Source organism: Prinia subflava, chromosome 11 (genome assembly GCF_021018805.1).
Source record: "Prinia subflava isolate CZ2003 ecotype Zambia chromosome 11, Cam_Psub_1.2, whole genome shotgun sequence".
Taxonomy (NCBI): domain Eukaryota; kingdom Metazoa; phylum Chordata; class Aves; order Passeriformes; family Cisticolidae; genus Prinia; species Prinia subflava.
In genome coordinates, this window is record NC_086257.1 from 18,602,829 (window position 1) to 18,626,263 (window position 23,435).

Here is a 23,435-nt window from a genome sequence, read left to right on the forward strand (position 1 = left end):
CATTTTGGATAATAATTTCTAAGATTTTACTTATCTTTCCCCTCAAAGTTCAAACTTGAATAAACTCACGATGTCTTAAAGAAAAGGAACATATTTTCTTGGAGTGTTTTTGAAAGGTATTATAACCTTGACCAACACAAAAAGCTTTCAGAGGCAAAACTGCAGTTTTGTTTCTCGGAGTAAGTCCTTGGCTTTACTCCCAAATTCCTCAGAAAGCTGCTACTCATAGCATCAAACAAAAGAGTGGTTTTTAACAAGTTTTGTGCTTGAGTCTGTAGAATTTTCTCACCTAACACACAATGCTGCATTTTCCTTAGCATTTGTCTGCTTTCACTCAGTGTAAGCAGGCCCTTAGTGACCCTTCAGCTGACTAGTGTCAATGATAATAACAATACATTTATATTTTTCGACCACTCAAATCTAAAGGCAAGTTAGCTCTGCACATGCATGCATGCACACACAAATGTAAGTAATATGTGAACATTTCCAAAGGACAACAAGTCCTTTTGGAATAGTAATGAATAGAGAAATCATCTTGTGCCCTGCATGAGATAGGTGCATTTCAAAATTTCCCTGTATAGCTTCCATGAAAATTGGCCCCTAAGCAAGGGTGTGAGTCATTGATGAATACAGCTCTGAGGCTTCACGCTGTGCAGCAAGAGCTGTAAAAGGCATTAGAGGAACAGAGGGGAGGAGGAGGAGAGAGAGAGAGGGTTAGGAGGTTATTAAATAAAACCTGGTAATGGTTTTACATGAAGGTTTTCCGAGCGGTGTTTGGAGAAGGCGCACCCCGCCCCGCCGGGCAGCGCCTTTGCCGGGCGGGGCACGGCGGGGCTGCTCTGCCCCTCCACAAATCACTCGTGCCTCACCCGAGGTATTGCTCTCACAGCTGCCCTCCCAGTGCTCGCTGAAACTCGGGACATACGAGTAAAATAAATTACCCTGTGGTACATTGTCTTAGAGTAACTTTTCAAATGGATATTGCAGCAAAAGGATGAGGGGTTTTGTCCTTCACATCCATCTCCAGCACACAAAAGCCACTGCACTGTACTAGCAATATTGCGGCCTTTGCCAGCACAACTATGGAAAAGTGTAGAACAGGATAAATAGAAAAAAATTAAGCTTCCTCAAACTTCAATTGTATTTGATTTTGGCTCATATTTGTCTTTTTTTCTTTCCCCAAGACCAATGTATTAAATTACTGTTAATTTATATCATTCACTGGTTAGTGATAAACATAGCTGATAACACATCAGACTGAATTAAGAGCAGGTCTCCTTTTTATGCAGTTGTGTTTCTCCTACCCAAGTCAGGAGGTCCAGGTTTCAATAAGGACATTGGGCTTTTAGTCAATACCTCAGCCATTATCCTGCCAGATCCTCCATCCTCCAGACTTCCTGCGTGTCCTGATCTCACACCCACTTGTGTGGTCCCCTCAATCTCTCTTCCTATTTTTGCTTCTTCCATTGAGCCAGCAGCCTCAGTGCACCCATCTGAAAGAGAAGATACAGTGCGGGCCATTACATCCCATTATCAAACACCTTGCCACTTGCAGGTTCACATGGGAAATTGATTATCAACAGTGATTAACTGACACCAGCTGGGTTACTTATAAATAAACCAATAATCCCTTAAATGAGTCTTTTTTCAGAGGATGGCTAAGACGTACAGTCAGGAGTATTATTTTTCCATATTTTATATAGCAAAAGTATCATGTGTTAGAAAGAAATCCATAATTGAAATCTTAATTTTCACACAGATAAGTTTTTAATGAGATTGGGCACAAACAATCAAAAATTATGGGTTTTTAATAGGTACAAGAGGAGCTTTAAGTCTTTTGAAGGTCAGAAACAGTGATTTTATGTTTAAGTCTTTTGAACAAATGGGCACAGTGGTCTACATAAGTGATAATTCAACCCAAAAGGAATGTTAACAGAAAAGCAGTTTGTCATGTTACAAGTACTCCTGTTCCTCTAATACCTTTAAAAATAAAAGATATAATTTAAAAAATAAAACAACACAAAACAACCGTATCTATAGGTAGATAGATAGATCAGATAGATAGATAGATAGATAGATAGATAGATAGATAGATAGATAGATAGATAGATAGATAGATAGAAGACCAGGAATTTTATATTCCCTTTTAACTGAAGAGTCGATGACTGGCTGATGCTATTTTAAAAACAGACACCTACAAACCCCCCTGGATCCACAGACATGCAGCACCATCTGGTGGATTAGCACGTCTGGCAAACAGTTCTGCATTTACTGAACACATCTCCACAGGCAGGAGAAGGGAGAAACCATACGAACAAAAGCATATCACAGAGATTTGTTTAGTCAACCTCAGGCAAGAGAAAGTGAGGAGGGTGGAATTTCTGTTACAATTTTGAAATAATACTCTCTACTCGTATAACACTTTATACTTTTCAGACACTATGTATATATATGGACTCAAAAATAAGTGAACAATACGCTTATGATGACAAAAATTCAAAAGTTTGGTATGTAATTTAACTAACTGCATCAAGAGTTATTTAATTTGATTTCTTTCATGCATGCATTAAGGCACGTGTTTATAAATCACAATTTCACTGGAAGTCTTGCTTAGTGAACATGACTGATTGCTCACCTAATAACAGTTTTCCAATATTTTGCTTTCTTCTTCTCAGGCACTAGATGGTCTCATGTTCTTTCACACATAGGCTCAGCTTGGATAATACAAGGTTATCAGGTGCTCACCATTGCAAAGCAACCATGAATTACAGGTGTCAGTTTAAAACCCCTGCAAGGCAAGTTGCATTTATTCTTCACACATCATGAGTAACAGGAGCTTCTCATTTTGGGTAGGAAAGGAAGGGGCCCCTCATATGTACACAGGGATGTGCCATCGTAGTCTCTGCTGTCTCTCCAGTGTCTTTGGAATTCCACCTTTCCATGGAGCCAGGTCTCCTCACTGCACCCTGCAATAGGTGGCTCTTGGCACACGACCCTTGAGGGGTCAAAAGGCTTAGTCCCCTGCAGGCCATGCACTCACCCGACACTGTCCAGGCAGCCGAGGCTCAGCTGAGGCTCCCTCCTTGTCATCACAGCCCTGCATCCCCTCTGCACTGATCCCTTTGTGCTAATCCCCATTTCTGACACAGCTGCAAACTGCTGGTCCTAAGATTTTTTTTGAAAAGACAGCTGTCTACACATACCCAGCTTCTAGAAGTCTCCTCCATGTAAGCCAGAATCAGAAATTTATATCTATCCTAAGTCTGAATTTTCTGCCTATAGAAGTTTCCCTTCTTCTTGATGGCCATGTATCTCAGCTATCTTTCTGCATCATCTGCATCTTTGTCTTGCCCATGCTGGTAATAAAGGTCCAATCATCCCTCATTCCTCTGGAAGATGTTAACTGTACCCAGCAGATCTTTCTCACAATCAGACACATCATCACTGAGCTGCAGACTGGGAAAGTGTACAGCAAGATCAGAACACAGGACACTGGCCATCACAACTTCGTACATCCCAGAGGGCAAACAGGAAGCTGGCAGGAGGCTGCTTGCTGCCAATTACTGTCTCAAGACACTGTGTTTTCCTTGATTCTTCAAAAATATTATGCAGCACATCTTAGAAGCATCCACAGCCAACTGTGCCACGTAAGACAAGAGGCAAAAAAGATCTTCCTCATGACATCTATATTTTTTTCCACAGGTAGATTGAGGCACTGAACCCTGCACCATTCCTTTATTTTTAAGAAACTGTTGCCCCCATTCATTTTTGGGTTTTTTCTTTCAATAGTTTGGTAATAATGCAGGACTGTTCACAGGGGATGATTGGTGAAATGAGCAGCAATAATGTGCACAACACTTCAAGTCCCACTTTTGGTGCATCATCTTCAAGCGACTGCCCTTCAGCAAACTTTTCTCTCTAAAAATATCCCATAATGCATTTATAGATATATAGCAAGACCAATGTCTTCTGTGGTCTGTGTTGGTAGTCTGCCATGGGCCCATGTTTGTAAGAAATCTCACTGCAAACTCCTTGCTCCTCCAAACCACCTCTCAAACTTTTGTCAGTGCTTATTGCTGTTTGGTTCAGGCACCTTTGAATCACACTTTGATTAATTCCTTTAATGTCTTTTCAGATGCTTTAGCCAGACAATTGTCACCAACAGAGGGTTTCTGCATCAAGGCCACCCTTCCTTTTTTGAGGGACTTTTTACAGAGGCATGTAGTGACAGGATAGGGAGGAATGGATCCAAAATAAAAGAGAGTAGGTTTAGATTAGATATTAGGAGGAAGTTTTTTTTCGTGAGGGTGGTGAGATGCTGACACACGCTGTCCAGAGCAGCTGTGAATTCCCCATCCCTAGAAGAGTCCAAGGCCAGGTTGGATGGGGCTCTGAGCAGCCTGGCCCAGCAGAAGCCGTCCTTGCCCACGGCAGGGGCTGGAACCAGATGATCTTTAATGTCCCTTCCAACCCAAACCTTTCCATGTAGGACTCGATCATTCCTGCCAAGAGTGTTGTGTCTGTCTCAGTCTGCAATGGTGGAACTCAGTGGCACAGGGTAATTTGCAGCCCAGAGGCACAGATGGTTTCAAAAGGTGACAGGCAGGATCACAAGGACGTTGCAATTAGGGTTTGTGGTGACCTGAACGCAGGCTGGCTCAGGAAACCCACCCGTCAGGTGTGGAGATAACGCCAAAGGCCTGTTCAGGAACAGGCAATGTGCAGCGCACCCTCCAGACACCGTCAGCCGGTGTCACCAGCGCCAGGCGATGCCAGCCCCGGCCCGGTTTGGTGTCCCCAGCTCCGGATGGATGAGCCGCCCCTCTGCGGCCCCAGACGCGGCGCCGCTGGCTCTGGCCGAGCTCCTCTGGCTCTGAGGAGCTGCCAGCGGCTCTGGGGGTGACACCTCCTCTGCAGCACGGCCCCGGGCCGGGCCCGCTGACCCGCCAACACCGCTCCCCTCACGGCGGGCCCGGCCCTGCCCGCGGACAGCGGGGGCGGCGCCGCCCGAGGCCCCTCCCGGCCGCAGCCGCCGTTGTCTCCGTTGCCGAGCGCCCGGAGCCGCCTCAGCCCGGCCCCGCCGCAGCCCCGGCCCTGGTCCGCCCGTCCGCAGCCATGGACAGCCTGCACGGCCCCTCCGCCGCCTCGGTGCTGGCCGAGCTGCAGTGGGAGCCCGGCTACGCCGTGCCCGTGGCCAACGCCGAGAACAAGGCGCTGGAGGAAGAAGTGAGCGCGGGGCCCGCGGCGAGAGGAGCCTGCCGTGCCCGCGGGGCCGGGCAGGGAGGGCTGGAGGGATCGGGGGAACCTCACGGGTTCCTTGGAGCTGTCCGGGGCATGGGGAGGGCGATCCCCGCCTCCCGTGGGACCCGCGCCCCGCAGCCCCCGAGCCCCGCAGGAGGAGCGGTGCGAGTTGTCCATTCCCTTAGCAAAGCTCCGCGTTTTCTCCTGAAATCCCTCATTTCGCTGCTTTGGAGGAATGTAGCAGCCGCTTCTTAGGTTATTTTCTCATTAATAATTGCAGTGACTGTTTTTAGGTAATTGCAGGTAATAAGCGCTCAACCTCGCACAGTAACTTGACGATTTTAACTCTTAAACAGCTGCAGAAGTTGCGAAAGGAAAGAGAGAACCTGCAGAATGAGTTTACCAACTTTCAGGAGCGCATAGAAGCAATGACATCTTATTTGAAAAACGTGAGACAAGAGATAAGCTTCTCTCAGGTAAATCACCACCTCCAGCAGACCCCTTTTGTCAGGCAGTCCTGTAACCCGAGTGTGTCTCTGTCTCTAGTATCTCTATCTATTTTGCCAGCTTTGTTAGAGATTTGTTAGGCCTTTATTCCAGGATTTCCATAGGAAATAAAAGTTAAACTATGTACCTCAGTGATATTATTTGATGGTCATTAAGACCATCCAAATTCAAATTACTGTACCTAGGAAAAAGCTAGGAAGGGTGCATTTTAGAATTATTTCTGAATGAGGGCTTCTGTAGATATTAATTTTAAAAAATTGGCCAAGGAAAACACCAGTGTAAAGGGAAAAATTTATGATCTTTAAAATAGTGAAGAATTAGTTGTGAAATGGTGGTGAAGACTTAATTGACAGACATGAAAAATGAAGTTAGATGGTCAAGATCTAACTCTTTACCTACATGCTGAATTAACTGACCAAAAGGGCTGGTTTAGATTTCTGAAGAGTCTTGAGACAAAGATTTACACCTTTCAGATGAAATATCCTAGGTGAAAAAGTCTTGAGAAACTTGTCTGCAGCTGAACAACTTCTTAATTTTTTTGGCCAGATTCAAGTGTTAATTTCAGTTAAAGGAAAGAAAAGTTAGGCAATCTCCAGATACTGCTATAGGCCAGCAGAGGAGGTCTGTCTCAGCACAGAACAATAAAATATTTTTTTGCTGTGCCTGCTGGATCTGCCATAAAGTCACTGCTGATTAAGAGACTAAGATTTGATGTCGAAATGTTAAGATTCTGAATCTTGAGTGAAAAATCTTAGAGTTGAGTTTTTAGGGCTACAAAAGGTTGATCTGTGGATACTTGATACAATGTGTACATATGTATATGTAAGAATATGTGTATTTGAGATACTAAAATCAAACTAATAAATTTTCTCTAAAATTCCTTCATTTAGATGGTGGTGAAACCATCTCTGACTTGGGATTCAATTGTATTGAAAAGTTTATTGATGTATGTCTTTTGTTTATTGTAAAATACTGAACTTTATTATTCTGCAGTCTCTTTACAAGGCCAAAGAGAATGAAATTGAAACTGAAAATCACTTTAAAGCCCTTGCTGAGAGAGAATATGGACGTCTCAAAAACTACATTAAACGACTGAAAGATGAGATAGCTTCCCTGAGACAAAAGAAAAACATTCAAGAAGTAAGGTTTGAAATTTTTGGAAGGGAACACCTATATTGCAAAATTTTATGGCTTGCACATACAGCTACAGTAGTATAAGTGAAGAATAGCTAATTGTAATTAAAGCTTATAAACTATTATAGATTATATGGATGGGCTTTTCCCTGTGTAGGCAAGTAGAGTGACACTGAGGATATTACTGCATAGACTGAGCAAGACTTAGCAAATATTAATTAGATATTGAAAGAATTCTCTTCTTAATGCCTGGTACACAGCCACATATCCATATCACTATTTCTATTTCTATCACTATTTCATCCATGTCACTGTGTTTCTAATGCTCACAGGTATTTTCTTAATGGTTTAAAAATCAAATAGTTGGTGGCAAATCTTCTCCATGTTAAATAAACTTGGGTCATGATTTCAAGATCGAAGATTTGGTTTAAGTTACAAAGTAATCTAATGCTACTCAATAACAGGTGGTCTTCGGGGTTTTAACTGTCTCCTTTTCTTTCTGTTCGTTATTCAATTATTTAATTATATTTAATTATTTAATTCTATTAATTATTTAACTATTTCATGTTATTGTTTTTAATTTGCTCTTTTTCTGCTTAAGTCAGTTTGCAGTCTCCAGTCTCAGAATGGGCAGCAGGATGAAGATATTCACACTGTTCAGCTGGGTCTAGATTCTCTCATTTTTGTGTCAGGAAGTCTCTTCACAGTCATGTGAAGAGGTCACATTTGAAAATTGATATGTAGGACAAGGGTCTAACAACTGTGAGGGAGAAACTTCACCTTTGGAAGCCTCAGATCAGTTCATTATATGGAACAAATACCCTGCAGATGGGTATATTTTGCCAGAGGCTGACTGTTCTGTTTAAAATTGTTTGCATTTTAATTTTGTGGCAACCTACTGTCTTGTTTCTTCTTTAAGACTAGGATGCCCAATAGATTCCTCAAATATAACACACAATACAAAAGAAAACTATCAATTCTGTGGACAAGATTTGGGTATACTTGTTACAGTAGCTTGAACTGGTTGCTTCAATCACTATTCAATGGATATTAGACATTTGATATTGAACCTTTTCATTTTCTCTTCTTTTATTAGAATACTATAAATAAAACCACTAAGAAGCTGGAAAACTTAAAACAACAGATGAACTTGGATGAGGAACTTCTGGAGAGCTGGCTAAAGGAGTTAAATCGTACAGATAATGATGCTATTGCAATCCAGAAGTACGCACTGCAAGATGAAGGGAAACTAGGAGTAAGTAGAAATGAAATGGCAGCAATTTTCAGAAACCAAAGGAAGAACCATTTTATCACTTGAAGACCATGTTGTGTTATCAAGTCAGATAAAGTAAAGACAAGATTTTGTACAATACTGCTTTGAAACTGGTTTTCATTTAGCACAAAAGTCCAATTCCATATGAGGCTCATTTTACAGTAGGTTTTACAGTAATGAGAGACATAATTGAAGGCATTAATTTGCTTATCCATCTGGGAAAGATTTAAGTTTAAATTTTTTGAGAGGGTGCACAAATAGATAATAAATTCTAGAAAACAGTGCCACTGAATTAAGAGGAGTTTGTTCAAAAATTCACACCAACTATGGACGAATAGTTTGGGATTTCCCTTTAGAAGTGAATTTATTAATATTGCTGAGAACAAATTACAGCTACTTCAGTAAAGGTACCTGGAATAACAGAAGACATAAACATATATATCTGTATAAACAGGAATTCCAGTCAAAAGTTCAGAGTTTATAAGAGTGAGTTCCCAAGTATATTATTAATGTCGAGATAAGCAACCCTCGTTATTCTTCTTTTTAGCTTTTAAATAGAATGAGGAAAAAATTGATTTGTACTCATCAAATACTTAACCCAGAAACTTTGGTTTACACAAACACTCTCACTGCTCTATGCCAAGGACACCACACACATTTACACACAGTGGAGGGTTACTTTGGTCTTGCTGCAGTTTGGTTCTTATGGCCACTTGTATTGACTGAAAATTTGGGAGGCTACACTGTCAGTTTTTTGTTTTTTAAACCACAATAAAATTGATGCCTCAATAATTTAACCCCTGATTGTAGCAGGGCTTTAAGAATTTATAAAATATGATTTATTTTGAAATACTTCATTTTCAAATATTTTCCTATCATTTTGTTTTAGACATTAACCCTTCAAATAGAAAAGTTGACCATGGAAGCAAACCAGAAGCGCAGAGCTCTGGATAACGAGTTTACAGAAACCATGACAGCTCAGGTTTGTGCTTGAGGTTCTCAAATATCCCTTGTTTATATGTGACATTTTTAACTTCAGAAATCATGGAGGTGCTTTCTTTTAAACAGTTGGAGCTTGACAGAGCAGCTGAAGATTTTCGCAGGGTTCATCAAGAAAGGCAAGAAGTCATCAGGCAGTGGGAGGATGCAATTCGTCAGATGCAGAAAAGAGATCAGGAGATTGATCAATGTGCTTTGGTAAAACTGCTGTAACTGATCCATATCTGGAGTTTGGGTTTGATGTGGGGGGTTTTTGTTTGGTTTTTTTAACATCAAAACTACAGTATAATTTTCTGGGTGGCTAATGTTTTACTTAACCTTTAAAATGCACAATTTTCACTGAGTAGCTATAAATCTGTCAGGTAAAGTAAACATCATTAATACTGGTAATTTTCCTGTTTAATTTCATCTGTTTCAAGTCTAGCTGAAGTTTTGCTTAGCTTTTTTTTTTTTTTTTTCCCCCAATTCAATCAAGAACTATTTTATTTTCATAAGAGCTTACAGTGTCTTTTTGTTTTCAAATTGTTGGAATATTTTGGAAGTTTCCAGTCCAAAACCCCTATAGTGTTTGGTGTGATGTATCCATGGAATAAAGTAATTTTAGAATGATAACTGGGCTGTCTCAGGGCAGATAGTAATCATAATAGGAACTGATCTTCTGGTTGTACCCTTTATTAATCTAACACAACAAATGCAAGCAAATCTAAAAAATTTTTATCCTGATAGCTAATTGCAGAGATAAAACAGGAGATCCGAAACAAAGAATTTTTGCTGAGAGAGAAGACTACCTTTTTGGTAAATGAAACTGTAAATAATATGGAATATGAAAAGAAAATCTCAGCTGCTGAGCGGGAAGCAAACACCCTCCGAAAAGAGTTCCAGGTTCAGGACACTCGCAGGGCTCAGCTCCAGGATGAGGTAAGGGTGACCAAAGAGTTCAGGAAAACAGACTGAAAGTAGAACTGAGCACCAGATGGAGGAAATACAGGAATAGCATTTCCTTTTCTCTGGTTTTATACTAGGCTCCTAATAATTCAACAAAATGTTGCTTTTCGCAGCCAACTCCTGTTTTTATTGGGATCTGAACCCTCAACTTGATCCTGTCAGTGAGAGTGATGAAAAGATTGGAATGCATTCTCTGTTGTGTAGGTGTAAAATGGATGAATTTTCTCTTAAACGGTCTAACACTGTTAGATGCCTCAGGAGGCTCCTTTCCTTTAGCATACAGACTGCAGTATTGTATAAAGATGAGAGAAATCTCTTCCAGATTCCAAACAATTCCTGTCCCTTGCTCTCAGAAGTACGTGTTGATGGCCTGGTATTCAGCTTACAATTCCTGGGGAAAACACACAGTGCTTTCACCTGGCTTTCTAATCAACAGGCAGTGGGATGGGGCTTTAATGTTCATAAAATTAAAATATCTGTGAACAAGCCGTGCTTGATGCTGTCCATACTGAATCTACACTTATATCTGAGAATGAGCTGCTCTGCCTAATTACTTAAATGCCTGTAGAAGTATTCTAAGAATTAATTCAAGTTTCATGGCTCTGCTGAGAAGGGATACACTTGTAATACCTGAGTAAGTTTTTTCTTAACAAGAAAATGGTAACACAGGGGTACTCAGCAAGCTTAGTAATATTTTCCCAAAAAAAAAAAAATAAACAACCCTTCATCTGCTGTTGCCTTAACTTTGGATAGCTTTTCTGTAGCAGGTGGTTCATAGATTGATCTCCTAATTAACCTGTAGGTAGCTCAGACAAGGTGTAGGCTATTAGATTACCCTATAATTCATGCAAGCTTGAGGGTTTGTAGAATTGGTCGGTTTTCATCTCAAGCTGTGAGATTGTGGCTTGAAGTTTTTCACAATTAATACTCCATGATGGGATAATAGAACAGTCTCCCCCAATTAGAACATCTGTGGGATGCATGGAAGAAACAAGGAAGGAAGGAGACAGTTCAGCCAACAACTTTTGACCTCTAAGAAACCTGCTATACCTGCCCTTGATCAGTTTTCTTCATCTGTGAAAGTGAAAACAATTGAACTTATGCTATTAAGTGATACTGCGAAGATGAAAGAGCTACTGATTGTAAACTATTCCTATCCTATTTAATGAGTGTATGCTGTCATGTATTTTTTACCAAATCAAATATGTGTATTTTTGTCACAATGATCTTAATCAAAATAATTTTATTTATCCAGCAAAGTTTGACATAGAAATGTTTATTAGATATGAGATTATCCATGCAAACTCAGCTGTGCACTCTAAAACCGTGATTTCACTGATACAGATGTTGTCGGACAAGAATTGCAGCTCAGAGCACCTCCATAATTCATCCTATGTTCTTAATTATTATTATTTTCTCCCAGTAATCACACTATGTAATCAGACTTTTGAATTTACTAGCTGGGCCAATTTACAGTGCCTCAGAATTTGCAGCATTTGCTCTCCTCATTTGGAGAGCACTGTTTAAAAGTAATGGAATACTTTCCAATAAGTAGAGGAAAATATAATTTTTAATATCTTAACATGTACCAAAGTAAGTAAGAGCTTCCTTGCTTGATTTTGTGATTTATTAGCTGCAGGCTTTGAAATCCATTGTGAACAGAAGTGCTTCTGATCTAGAGTCTTTGAGAACACAGATAACCATTCTGAAGAAAGAAATTCAGGAGAAACAAGCCAGGTAAGAAACAGACCTTTAAAGATAATATTTGTAAGGACTAGTAATACAACCAAATCCTTGAGATAGAAAAGAACCTTAAATAATGTTAATGACTGAAACCTCCAACTTGGTTACTTCATGTCCTGCATAGATTTGGCGCTGGGTAATTTAGGCAAGATACTCCTGGTAATCCTTGTTTTTAAAGGGTGGGGGGAAAAATCAGGGCCTTGCTTATGAGAGGTTGAATTTCAGACTGAGGCAACTGCTCAGTCAGATTTGCTGCTTCCTTTTGGCAGCATTGTTGGGCAACCTACATTTAATTTCTGTCATTTTGTTTAGCTTAAAACTTCTTAATGAAAAAAATGCAAGTCTTTCTTATAAACTGAAGCTTGTGACTGAGGAGACACTCAGTGCAGAAGAGAAAGCTTCGAGGTTGGAAGAAATATTGAAAGAAGAAGAAAAAAGTGTCGAGGTAAAATGTTTTTCATTATTTCTAGAAACGAGGAGTCATTTGTATTTGCAAGCTTTATATTTTAAAATTACTTCCTTAATTTTAAAATTTTCTAATAAAATGAAATGAAAGTATTGATATGACATGTAGCTATTTCATCAAATACTGAAGTAAGTGTGCATGTAGATATGTCTGTGCTGAGAAAACTCTGGGGGAAAATAAATGATTCTAGTAATTCCAACTGTATTAGTTCAGGATACTGATAGCCATCAATAATAAGGTTTTTAAAGACAGAATTTTGTCAGGATGACTTTTCAGTATCACTGCCACCAAAAACTTCTTGGCTCTAGTAAAACACCACCAAAATTTATAAACCTTCCAAGAGCTGTGATATTGGCAAACGCTTGAAAAAATATTTAGAAATCTTTTAATCAGATTTGGCTGGCCTGGTCTGCTCTTCTTTATTTTAATTCCACTACAAGATACTCTGCCACATCTAACTAGTGGACTGTTGTATAATTACTGGTTCACTTTAGATTCATTTTGTGAATAAAGATTTTGATCTGGAAAATGGCATATACAAGCTATATTAAGGTGACTATTTTTTAACATGCCTAATAATACTTTCATAAAATTAAAAACCCACTTCTTAGGCTGCAAATTAAGTATAGGAAAAAACTTCATTATCATCTGCTTAGCTCTAAAGAGCTTTTGAATAAATGCAGTGTTGTAACGCAATCTTCTGAACTTCCCTGCATTTCAGGAAGTGCTTATACTGCTTTATCATTTTGCTACTGATTCTCTTATTTTCCCTACTTAGCTTCTGACTGAACATGACAAATATTTTTTTACATTTTGGTGGACAACTGAGCACTGGATATGCAGAAGCTTTGATTGCTCTAAATGACCAGGTTAAATTAGTGTGACAGCAGGTGTCCCACACGGCTGACAACAAAAGCTGTACCTCTGTGTGCTCTTTTTCTTATACCTCTGTATGCTCTTTTTTTTCTTCTTCTCTATTTTTGTGTTTCCTAGAGCATGCATGTGAAATAATGTCCTGCAGTAGACTGAATGTCATTTCAAACTTTTTGACTCCACAGGCATTAATCACACATTTTAAATATACTTCCAGAAACTAGAGAGGGGATGTCTTGCCTTTATAGAGAGTTCCTTAAATTACAGGCCTTACTAGTTTGGCTTTTCAGATAATTTGAAAACAAGTAATGGTGTAGCCTTTCATTAAAATGAAAACCTTCTTTGCTTCCCCTTAAGACAGTTTCCAGGGTGGCAAAAGCCTGAGCAGGGTTTCTTTACCCGTGTCTGTGGCGGATAACCCAAGATGACGTTGAGCTTGGCAGCTCCACAGCTGCAGGGGAATATCTTAGCTAGGATGAACTGTTCTTGAACAATGTCTGTAATGCATTAGTCAGAAGCCTCCCTTCCATCACCATTAGACACACATGGCTATTTGCTGCATCTGTTAATTTACTGTGAAGAGATATTTACAGGAACAATGTGGATGAAATGTCACTGTTTTGCTCTCTAGTTCTGTGGTACTTCTCCCTCTTCAGTTCGTGGCAGAACTCTGTTGCACAGTGAGGCTTACTGAATATCTTATCTCTGTTAACAACCTCACGTAAAGGGAGAGCAACAATTTCTGTTAAATAAATCAATTTAGATATGCAATAAAGACCATGAAGTGAAGGTCAAATCATGAGCCAGTGTCAGTGGATGAATTTATAATTGTCATTAGCTTCAGAAATACAGCTCAGCATTTGGCACGTGCTTAAAAACCAGTTTGCTTCCAGAAGAAAGTTCCTTTGTTCAAGCACGATGCAAAGCCCACTGACATGTGCAACAGTCCATAATAATTTAATATTAAACTTACACTTGTCTTTTACATCCTGAGTTTTGAATTTGGAATTGCACTTACAGCAAGTTCAACTACAAAAAAATTCTGTTGGGTAGAATGTGCAATGTGATTACAAACCCTTAGAGAAGGCGTTAAATTATCTTTCACCATTATTTAACCCAGCAAGATGGTTACATATATATTAAATGCAGAATAAACACATTGTTAATCAATGTAGAAAAGTGAGTTCTCAGCTGTTTTGCATATTAATTTAAATGTACAACTTCAAATTCTGTACCAGACTTGAGCTAAATGTAGATGATTCCCTTCTCAGATAAACACACGTGTACATATATGTGCACACACAGTGTAAAAAAATTTAATAAACCATTGAAAAGCTTTGTATTATGTTCCTCAAATATTTACAGATGCTGGAGGTAATAAGGAGGTTTCTTTGAAAATAATGAAAGGAATTTATTTTTCTGAAAGGCTGAAAAGAATACCATTCCTATAACAGGGAAAAAAGTCATGTAATTGTAGGGTAGAATTAGATTTTTAAAAAATGAATAAAAAGTATTACTTTCTCTTTAAGTCAAATACTTTTTTTGCCAACCATTTTGAAGACAAAAGATTCCATGTTCATATTAATGGATCTAGTAATATTTTTCCTGTATATGATTAATAAAAAGAAATAATTCCTCAGAAATTAATTATGATGTGATTAATTATTTCTTTCTTCTAATTGATCAATTTGTCACCAGGAAAAAGAAAATGAAATGAGGCAGTTAAAGGAGCTACTTTTCAAGAAGTCTCAGGAGTTAAAAGTGCAGAGTGATAAGGAGAAGATTGTTCTGGCAGAAATTGAGGGAGGTCAAAAATCCCTTAAAAATCTCAAGAGTCGACTGCGCAAACTTGACACAGATCTGTTAAAACAACAAGAATTAATATATAACCAGGTAATATGTTAATGTCTTTTCATACTATGATTGGTTCTTGAGTCTACTGATAGCACATTGCCTAAATTCTGTAATCTTTACAGTTTTCCATTTTGGAAATATTATGCAGTATCATTTGAAGTCTGCATTCATTTCTGTTTCTAGATGTACAGATAAAATTGAGATTACTGAAACTTGCCAAAGTATCACCTACATTTTGCACTTGTGTGTTTCATTATTTTTTGGATCTGCTGCTTTTCTCACTAATTCCTAAAATCCATTCTTTACTTTGATCCCTCTGAACCACAGACACCTCAGGGTATATTTTTAAAGCTCTACAAGAGGTACATGCCAAAATCCTGTTATTTACTAATTGGATTATGTGCATATTTCCTATGCACCACTTTGAAAATTTGCTCTTTTATATCAGCATCCACTGGTAGCAACAAGATGGCAACTCCACTGTAAGCCTCCCTCCAGCAGCCTGTGCTGAGTGTGCTTTGTTACTCTTCTAGAAGATTACCCCAAACCATCACTGCTCATCAGTCACCTAAGATATTTTGCTAATGAGGTCTAAAAGCCAGAAACTATTATAAAAACAATAGCTTAATTGGGTGACTGTCCTAAAGCCAACATTTAGATCCAAGTTTATTGCTTATCTCAGGCTATTAATTCTCTTCAAATTTATTTTAACAGGATTTTTATATTCAGCAAGTACAGAGACGGCTGTCACGCTTAGAAGGGGAGGTTAATTCAGATGAAAAAGAAGTTTTGGAAGGAAAAGTTGCTGAACTTAAGAAAACCTTAGATGAAAAGAAAAAGGCATATGATGTTCTACAGTCACTGTACAAGAAACTTCAGGTAATTTCCTTAGAACATCCTTTTGACTGTGTATCATTTAGAAACCCCAGCAAATTAAGTAGATTGGGTCTTGGTAACTAAGAATTTTGTATTAGGCTAAAGGGAATCTGCCCTGTATGTAACCCATGTGGAAAACTTCATAAATTCCCTATAACTTCCAGAAAAAATAGATTATTACTGCCCAAGTGAGACACCTCAGCATGAAGGCAAGCTCTGAATGTTGGAAAGATGAGCATTGAATGTTGGAAAGACAAGCTGAGCTTTCCTCAACATGTGACTGACTGCTTGCAAATGTCTGAGTTTATCATTAGACACATGCAGAAATAGGAGAATGCTGTTTTGTAAAGCTATAACTTTTATAGTTTTCATAAATTCGTAAGTACAGTTGCATTTAAAGCTGTCCAAAGTCCCCATGCAGCCCTCTGCACGAGGCCATGCTGTGCAGTTTGCAGAGCAGCATATTGGACACATCATGATGATGGTTCCTGGTTCCAGCACTTAAATACATCTCATTTAAAATTAACTGGTAGCTTTTGTTGCAATTTACATTCACTGAAATAAGTTCAATTTAACTTATTTTGAAACAGAATGATATCCAAATCACCAAGAGAACAATTGATAAGACAAAAGAAGAAACAAGTGGTTTGATAGTGAAGATAGAAGAACTCACTCTTTTCAATGAGAGATCACTTCAGGAGTTAAGAAAAGCAAAACACATTAAGCAGGTGCAGTATTACTTTGCAACTTTATTAATACAGGACATTTGTTTGTTTGGGGTGCCATATGAATATACTCCAAGACAGTTTTAACGGTTCAAGTGAGATCTTAACTGCTCCAGAAAGCTCCTTCTGTGGTCTCTTATTTTATTTGAAATCAGCTAAACTGAAAAAGTTCTAGAAGGAAAAGTCTAATAACCCAAAAGCCAGCCTGAATTAGAAATTCTTATGAATTTGTATGAGACCATTCAGGAAACAATCCACCCCCCTCACAGTCACCATGTTAAACTGTTGGCAAATGAGAAAATGACAAGATTTTTAAATGCAGAGCAAAATGAGCCTTACAGTTCTATATATATTAAAGGTAAAATAATGAATAAATATTAACTTACTAAATTATAAATAATCTTAATTAAAACAATGATTTCTTATTATGATACCATTTGGCACTTATTAGGAGATGATGGTTGAAGATAATCTCTTAAAACTAGAACTGAAGCGCCTTCAAAATATTCTGTGTAATAAAGCAGAGAAAGTTCTAACACTGGAAAAACAACAACTGGAGTTAAAGAAAGTCATAGCAGAAAGATCTGAGGAAATCAGGATCCATAAGGCAATGCTGGAGTCCCAGATAAGACTGCTGGATCAGGAACGACATCGCCTGGGGTAACTGTTCTTACAGAAATTACACTTGTAGCTTTGACTGAGTACATTGTTATGGGGACATTCTAGAAAGAGAAGCATTTTTACCCAGCTTCACCATTAGAGAAATGGAAGATTAAATAACTCTTGCTCAAAGTTATCTACCAAGACAGCTGAGGCCAGCAAGAGACCCCAGCTGTGGCCCCCAGGCTGCAGCTTTAACCCTTGGTGAACAGATCAGTGGCCTTGCTGTGAGTGAGGAGCCTCAGCAGAGTGAGAGGAAACCTCAGCCACAGACATCTTCTTACAGTGAACACTGTGTGTGTAGCTCTGCCCTTTCCAAAATAATGTGGACATGTGAGACCGTGTGTCTGGAGGCATGCCAAAGTATATGAAACAGAAAAGTTGCTTCTAAAGAGGGTTTACTCCCAGCTGCTTGATACAACTGTAATTTATTTGATTCAAACAATAAGAGTGGTTTGCTTTGTGGTGTATTTTGTTTGGTTAGGCATTTTCTTCTTTTTAACTAATGAGCTTTTCATTATGTATCCTATATAACAAATTAAATCTTATTAATTACATATGCACCCTCTTATAAAGCAGTAACATAGAAATAATATTTCCCTCCTGTAATAACCAGTCCAAAGTATCTGGGATGGTTTTAGCCCTGAAATCCCAGTATGTAGATTCAGCCAAAAATGAACACTCAGCAGCTGCCCTGCCCTGCTGAGCACAGCCCTCACCATGGGAATCAGAGCGATTCAGTGTGGCTGGGAGCACAGATGTGGCCTGGCCTCCTTCCTTTGGTGTCACCCCGCTGTTGGACACTTCCAGAGGCTGATCTGGGGCTGCTCCGGCTGTTCCTCGCTCATCCTGCAGTGGGAATGTCAAGGTGCCATCAGCAGGGGGCAGCCGGGGCAGCTCTGGGTGTGGAATGCCAAAGCTGTAACTTTGAGGAAATGCCAAAGTTGTGACTCTGGGGAAAGGACTGAGCACAGCCCCCAGGATGCAGCGATCTGGGCTGTGCAGACAGGGGTGACTCCATTTAGAACTGCAAGAGGCACACGGGTAACCAGAACAGGGGATGTTTGTGGCTGGGAGAACACTGAAAACACCGAGACCTGCAGCAGCACAGCTCCTGGAATAACACGAGGAATTTAAACTGCTGCAGCAAGAGCTGCCCACAAAGCACTACCACACAAACACCTTCTCAACTCCTTTATTTTCTCCCCAAACAAATCAGTGCTGAATTTCAAGATCGCCTATGGAAAATTGATAAACTGAAACGCAGATATGAAATTTTTACTCTTTCCATGATGCCACCTGAAGGGGAGGAGATGAAAAGTCAGGCCTACTATGCAATTAAGGTATTTTATCAACATCATTCATTATAATTCAATTATTTAAGCTGTAGATTTTCCTGGGCTCTTAGACAGCCTCCTTGCCTACTGCCTACTTTGAGTCTAATTGTTTTATGTTATCTGACACCATTGGTTATTTAAATGTAATAAAAGTAATTTCACAAGAGTTTATGTGGAGCCTTAATTCTGAGCAGTTTGAAAACTTCACTTCAGTGCTCATTAATTTACAAATACACAAGAATTACTGGTCAAGTGACAATCCATTATCAACTGGAAACAACTTTATTGGAATGTCACATGGCCTTAAGTTCTTCTACCTGTCAGAGTTATTTCCAGGTATTCATTTTACCATATGAGGTTTATACCTTGAAGAATGTCTGCTTTCCCCTTTCACTTACCAGTCACCCATGTATACTTCAGCATTTCACTGAAAAAAAACCCAGTCTTTATCCAAAATGCAATACCCTGTTTATTTTGATCTCCACAAATTCTCTGATTTCCTGTTAAATCAACACACTTCCAGCTGTGAGCTTGGCTCTGAAGTTCATCTTTTTCTTACTCTTAGATGTTAAATTTCTTAATGATGGTATTTGTGCTACTGTGAGACCCAAGACAGCAGAAGACCCTCTGCAGAAGCCAAGTGCTCACTGTGGGTGTATAAAATACCCTCTCCACTATGGAGATTTTTCACTGTAACAGATATTCCAAGGAGCTATAGGAAATACTTCACCTGCTGTCTGTGTCTTAAATCTACTGGTCAGATAATGAGGAGTTACAAGTGACTAATTTCCAGATTGGATGAGTTCTAAGTCTCTCAGTGGTTATGTGATGTAGTCTCATGTCCTGGATTTAGTGGGTGAAGGAAGCAGAGGTGAAGCACGAGCTGTAGTTCACATCAGCAGTGAGGGCACAGACCCTGCTCTGGGCAGGACTAAGAGAGCTCAGGCAGACAGGCAGGTACCCATGATGAAATGCACGTGGGTGAAACACCTCAGTACTGTAAATAAACCCTCCTTCCAGTTCCCTAGGCACCCAAATCTCAGTCCAATTGGTTTTAACCCTTAAATATTGCTGTATAATAAATATTTTCTGTATAATTATCTTAATATTTTCAGTATGTCTGCAGTCACTGAAATACTGGGTTTGCTTTCAGGCTGCACAGGAAAAGGAAGCACTTCGACAAGAAGGTGATGATTTGGATGCAAAGATCTGCAAAGCTCAAAAAGAAATCACAGCTATGGAAAACAGTTTGTGTGTGCTTAAAAACTGGAACCAAAACTACAAAAAATCTTTCAAGGAAGTCCCTGAGACAAGTATGTGAAATAGAAATTAGATAGAAAATAGAATTTAATTCTAAATAATACTTATTATTTAACTTTTGTGCCCTCTGCTGGCTCTGGAACCAGTAGCTCTTAAATCATTCTCCCCCATGAAGTCTGTTACTTTTCCACAGTGATTTGGAATTAGTAGGAGAGTATTTAAAAACCCCTCATACCTTGAGGCACTGAAATACTGCCAACACCAATATAGTAATATTCTGAGATGCAGTTATTTTCAAGTGAAAATTGAGTTGTATGCACAGCAATAATGCTGCTTTGTTATTTGGGATCACAGGTGAGGAACTTGAGGAAAAAATGAAACTAGAACAGGACAAAAGAGATGCTGATGAAAAATACAGAGAAAAAAAAAGACAGATCAAGGAACTTCAGGAAAAACTCCAGGTAAAATACAAGTAAAGTTCCAGTCAGACAAGACTGCAGCATGTAGCTAAATCCATGCAAGTCATCCTAGAGGAATAATTGGAAATTGTGGAACCATTTTTTTTTCCTCTTTTATTAAGACATGATTTTTAGAAGGCTGTACATCCCCTTTTAAAAAGTGAGTGATTATTTGAATCTTCTTGAATCACAGCAAAACCTCAGGTGTTTAATTACATACAGCCAGAAGATTCAGAATCCCACATGCACTGACAGATGCTGCCCAGGCTGCCACTAAAGCAGCTGTGCTCATGTGCAGCACACACCACTGCTGTACCACCCTGTGCAGCCCTGCAGATTAAAATCCACACAGCTTGGGACCTCTGGCATCTACATCCCAGTTTTATCAGCACTGAGGGTGCCTTAGTTAAACAGGAATAAATTAGCTTACTTGCAACTTAGCAGGCTGAGCACTAAATGCAAGCAGACAAGAACTTGTGTTTTCAGGCTCCATAGCAAGGACTCACTCATGGTTCCCCTGGCTATCAAAAAGCCACTTAGACCTTAAAAGAAAGAGCAATATTTGTTTCTGATGTGTGCCATTTCAGTTATAATTTTATTAGGCAGAAGAAAGCAAAGGCACATGATTGTTCTGAGCCCTGAGTCACTGCCTGCAGTAACCATCACTCCTATTGCTGCTTCTAGCACCACAGGACATAGCTCTTATTTCAGAGGTGTTATTGCTTAAGGTAAAGAAAAGGGACACAGATTTTCATCAGGGACACAGATCTTCACTGGGATATAATGAGATGTTACAGCAAACCCATTCCTGCCTTTTAATTTTTTAAAGTTTTATTTATTTGTTTGTTTGTTTATTAAAAAACCCATCTGCCCTTATGGAGCTGAGTTTATTCATTCCTGTCAAAGGTATTCCTCTTCTACAGGAAACAATGTTGGGGTTTTTTCAGGATAGCTTGCCAAGTAAATAGTTTGTAGCCACTATGAGATACATCTGAAAAGCCATACCTGTAACTTCATTAACAGTACTTTTAAAAGAGATGTAAATTACCTGGAAGTTTCTTTGTCCAGGTCTGTGTCCAACAGTTACACTGGCAGAAAGTTTTGAGTTAAAATTAGCACTAATTGCTTGAGCTACATTTAGAAACAAGTAGTAATGACAGCAGACCTTTCTGCAAATACAAAAAGTGACAGGATATCAAACCTGCTTTATAAATTAATATTACTGTTCAAATGAATTTGCAGATCATGCAGCAACACTTTGATATGATACAGAAGAAGCAGGCCTCCTTTGAAGAGCAAAAGAAGGCAAAAGAAGCTCTTGTTTTGCAGCTGAAGAAAGACATTGAAGAACAGAAGCCAAAACTAGTGAGGGTTATAAAACAGGTTTGTGTGTTTATTGATGAGAAATTCTAACTTTATAGTGATAGTCAGTAGTGTGGGCTGTCTCTGTGGGTTAAATTGTGTGGTTTTAACTTAGCAGGTTTCTGAAAAAGTGTTGTATTTTCACAAGAATAATGCTGTAAAAATATTTGTGTTAAAGTGTTCCAAACTATCCAGAGAAATTCGGTCTAAGAGCGAAGATGGAATGGAAACACTGGAAGAGAAGGACATTCATCTTCGTGAGCTGAAAGGCTTCACCAGAACCATCGACCAAGTGATAATTGATGTTCTAGAAGCAAATCCTGGTTTAACTGCAGCTTTTCAAATGTACTTTCACAAGGTGAGCTTTCCAGTTAACTGCCACCAAAATCTCGAGTGAGAGCTCCAGCCTGTTACTGAGTGTCTTTCAAGGACAACTCACAATATTGGGAAATAGGGAAGTGTTCACTATCAGGTCAACTTGTTTTTTCTTTTTGAATTTTCTAGTTCAATTTGGAGCTTCCTACAGCTGCTTCTCCCACTCCTAGTCAAACTCCTCAGTCCCCACAGAGCTCACTACCTCCTACCAGGTAAGTTCTAACACTCCTGGGTTGCTTTGAAGTTTTTTTAAGATCAAGTTTAAACAGCAAAATTAGTCCCTAATTGAAAGAATTCTTTACTCTTGAAGGTCATCTCAATTCTCTTTTTGCTGAAGACTGTAAAATCTTTCTCCTTACTCTGTCCTTTAATTTTACATTTTCTAGCAAAAGAGAGAGTTTACTTCAGCAGCCATCAGTTTAGAAAACTCAGTAATTACTGAATAATTATATTTATTTACTGTGCTCTAACTAAAAAAAAGGTAGTTGGATGTTACAAAAGCACAATTTCTAGCCACATTTTACTCTTGGTAGTGTGAACACCCCTTCCTAATTGAATAGAGAAGATATTGATGCTTTTACTGGTACCTTCTTCCCCTGTTCAAGGTGTGCTAAAATAGAGCCTGTGCCATGCTGACCCAGTTATGATCCAACATTCCCAGGGGTCACTGAAGCCATTTAGTGGTGCTGGCTGGAGATATTTTAGGGGATTTCTCCTGGAATGAACAAGGCTACTCCGTGGCTTCATTGTGAGCCACCCTCAGCAGCTCTGTTTTAGATGCAGATTTAGATTAGCTCTGTATCCTAATCAGTAAATTTTTGTCTTTCAGATTCCTGGGTAGAGCTTCAGCCTCTAGTCAGGCTTCATCACCCAAAATCGTGGAGCTGACCTTGCCTGTCCCCAGCCCTAAGGAAGCAGCAGCTCTTGGGCACCCAGCCAGCAGAGGCAGCACCTCTGGCATGTCTGAACACAAGAAGCCTTAAGTCATTTTTTGAAGGCCACACCAGTTGAGATTTCTCAATTTTTGCAACTAACTTACATCCATGGAGTGACCTGGAAACCTTGCAGCTGAAGTACAATTGTCACTGTGGTTCTGCCACCCACCTTTGTCCCTGTAAAACCGTGTTACCTTTTCTTCTGCAACAGCTGCTGCCTCCAAGCGCTTGTAAAGCAAATCCCCACAAAAGCTCAAGCCAACGGTTCACACTTGAGCTTACCTAAGCAATAAATGGTGTTTTGAAACTTATTCTTCTACTTCAAGCTGGGTTTTGGGATGTTTTTTACATTACTCCTAGAGAACATGCAATACACTTGCCTTCACAGACATGGCAGGGTTCCATGGAGTAG

The 23,435-nt window shown here is 39.3% G+C and overlaps 1 protein-coding gene across 1 annotated transcript; it reads left to right on the forward strand.

The window, feature by feature from the left end:
* Positions 1-5,036: 5,036 nt before the first annotated feature.
* CCDC39 (coiled-coil domain 39 molecular ruler complex subunit) lies at positions 5,037-23,342 on the forward strand. Its single transcript, XM_063408056.1, has 20 exons — positions 5,037-5,226; positions 5,598-5,717; positions 6,742-6,888; positions 7,979-8,137; positions 9,045-9,137; positions 9,224-9,352; positions 9,881-10,072; positions 11,733-11,836; positions 12,155-12,287; positions 14,880-15,074; positions 15,750-15,914; positions 16,502-16,639; positions 17,088-17,296; positions 18,516-18,639; positions 19,787-19,946; positions 20,248-20,354; positions 21,594-21,734; positions 21,892-22,071; positions 22,218-22,300; positions 22,918-23,342. Exons 1-20 carry the CDS (start codon positions 5,116-5,118, stop codon positions 23,069-23,071), a joined length of 2,844 nt encoding a protein of 947 aa, XP_063264126.1. The 5' UTR covers positions 5,037-5,115; the 3' UTR covers positions 23,072-23,342.
* The last annotated feature ends 93 nt before the right edge of the window (positions 23,343-23,435 follow it).

Coding starts and splice junctions, on each gene's coding strand:
- CCDC39 (XM_063408056.1), top strand. CDS start 5,116: ATGGACAGCCTGCACGGCCCCTCCGCCGCCTCGGTGCTGGCCGAGCTG. Junction 15,915..16,501: donor CACTGTACAAGAAACTTCAG/GTAATTTCCTTA, acceptor ATTTTGAAACAG/AATGATATCCAAATCACCAA. Junction 17,297..18,515: donor CAGGAACGACATCGCCTGGG/GTAACTGTTCTT, acceptor CAAACAAATCAG/TGCTGAATTTCAAGATCGCC.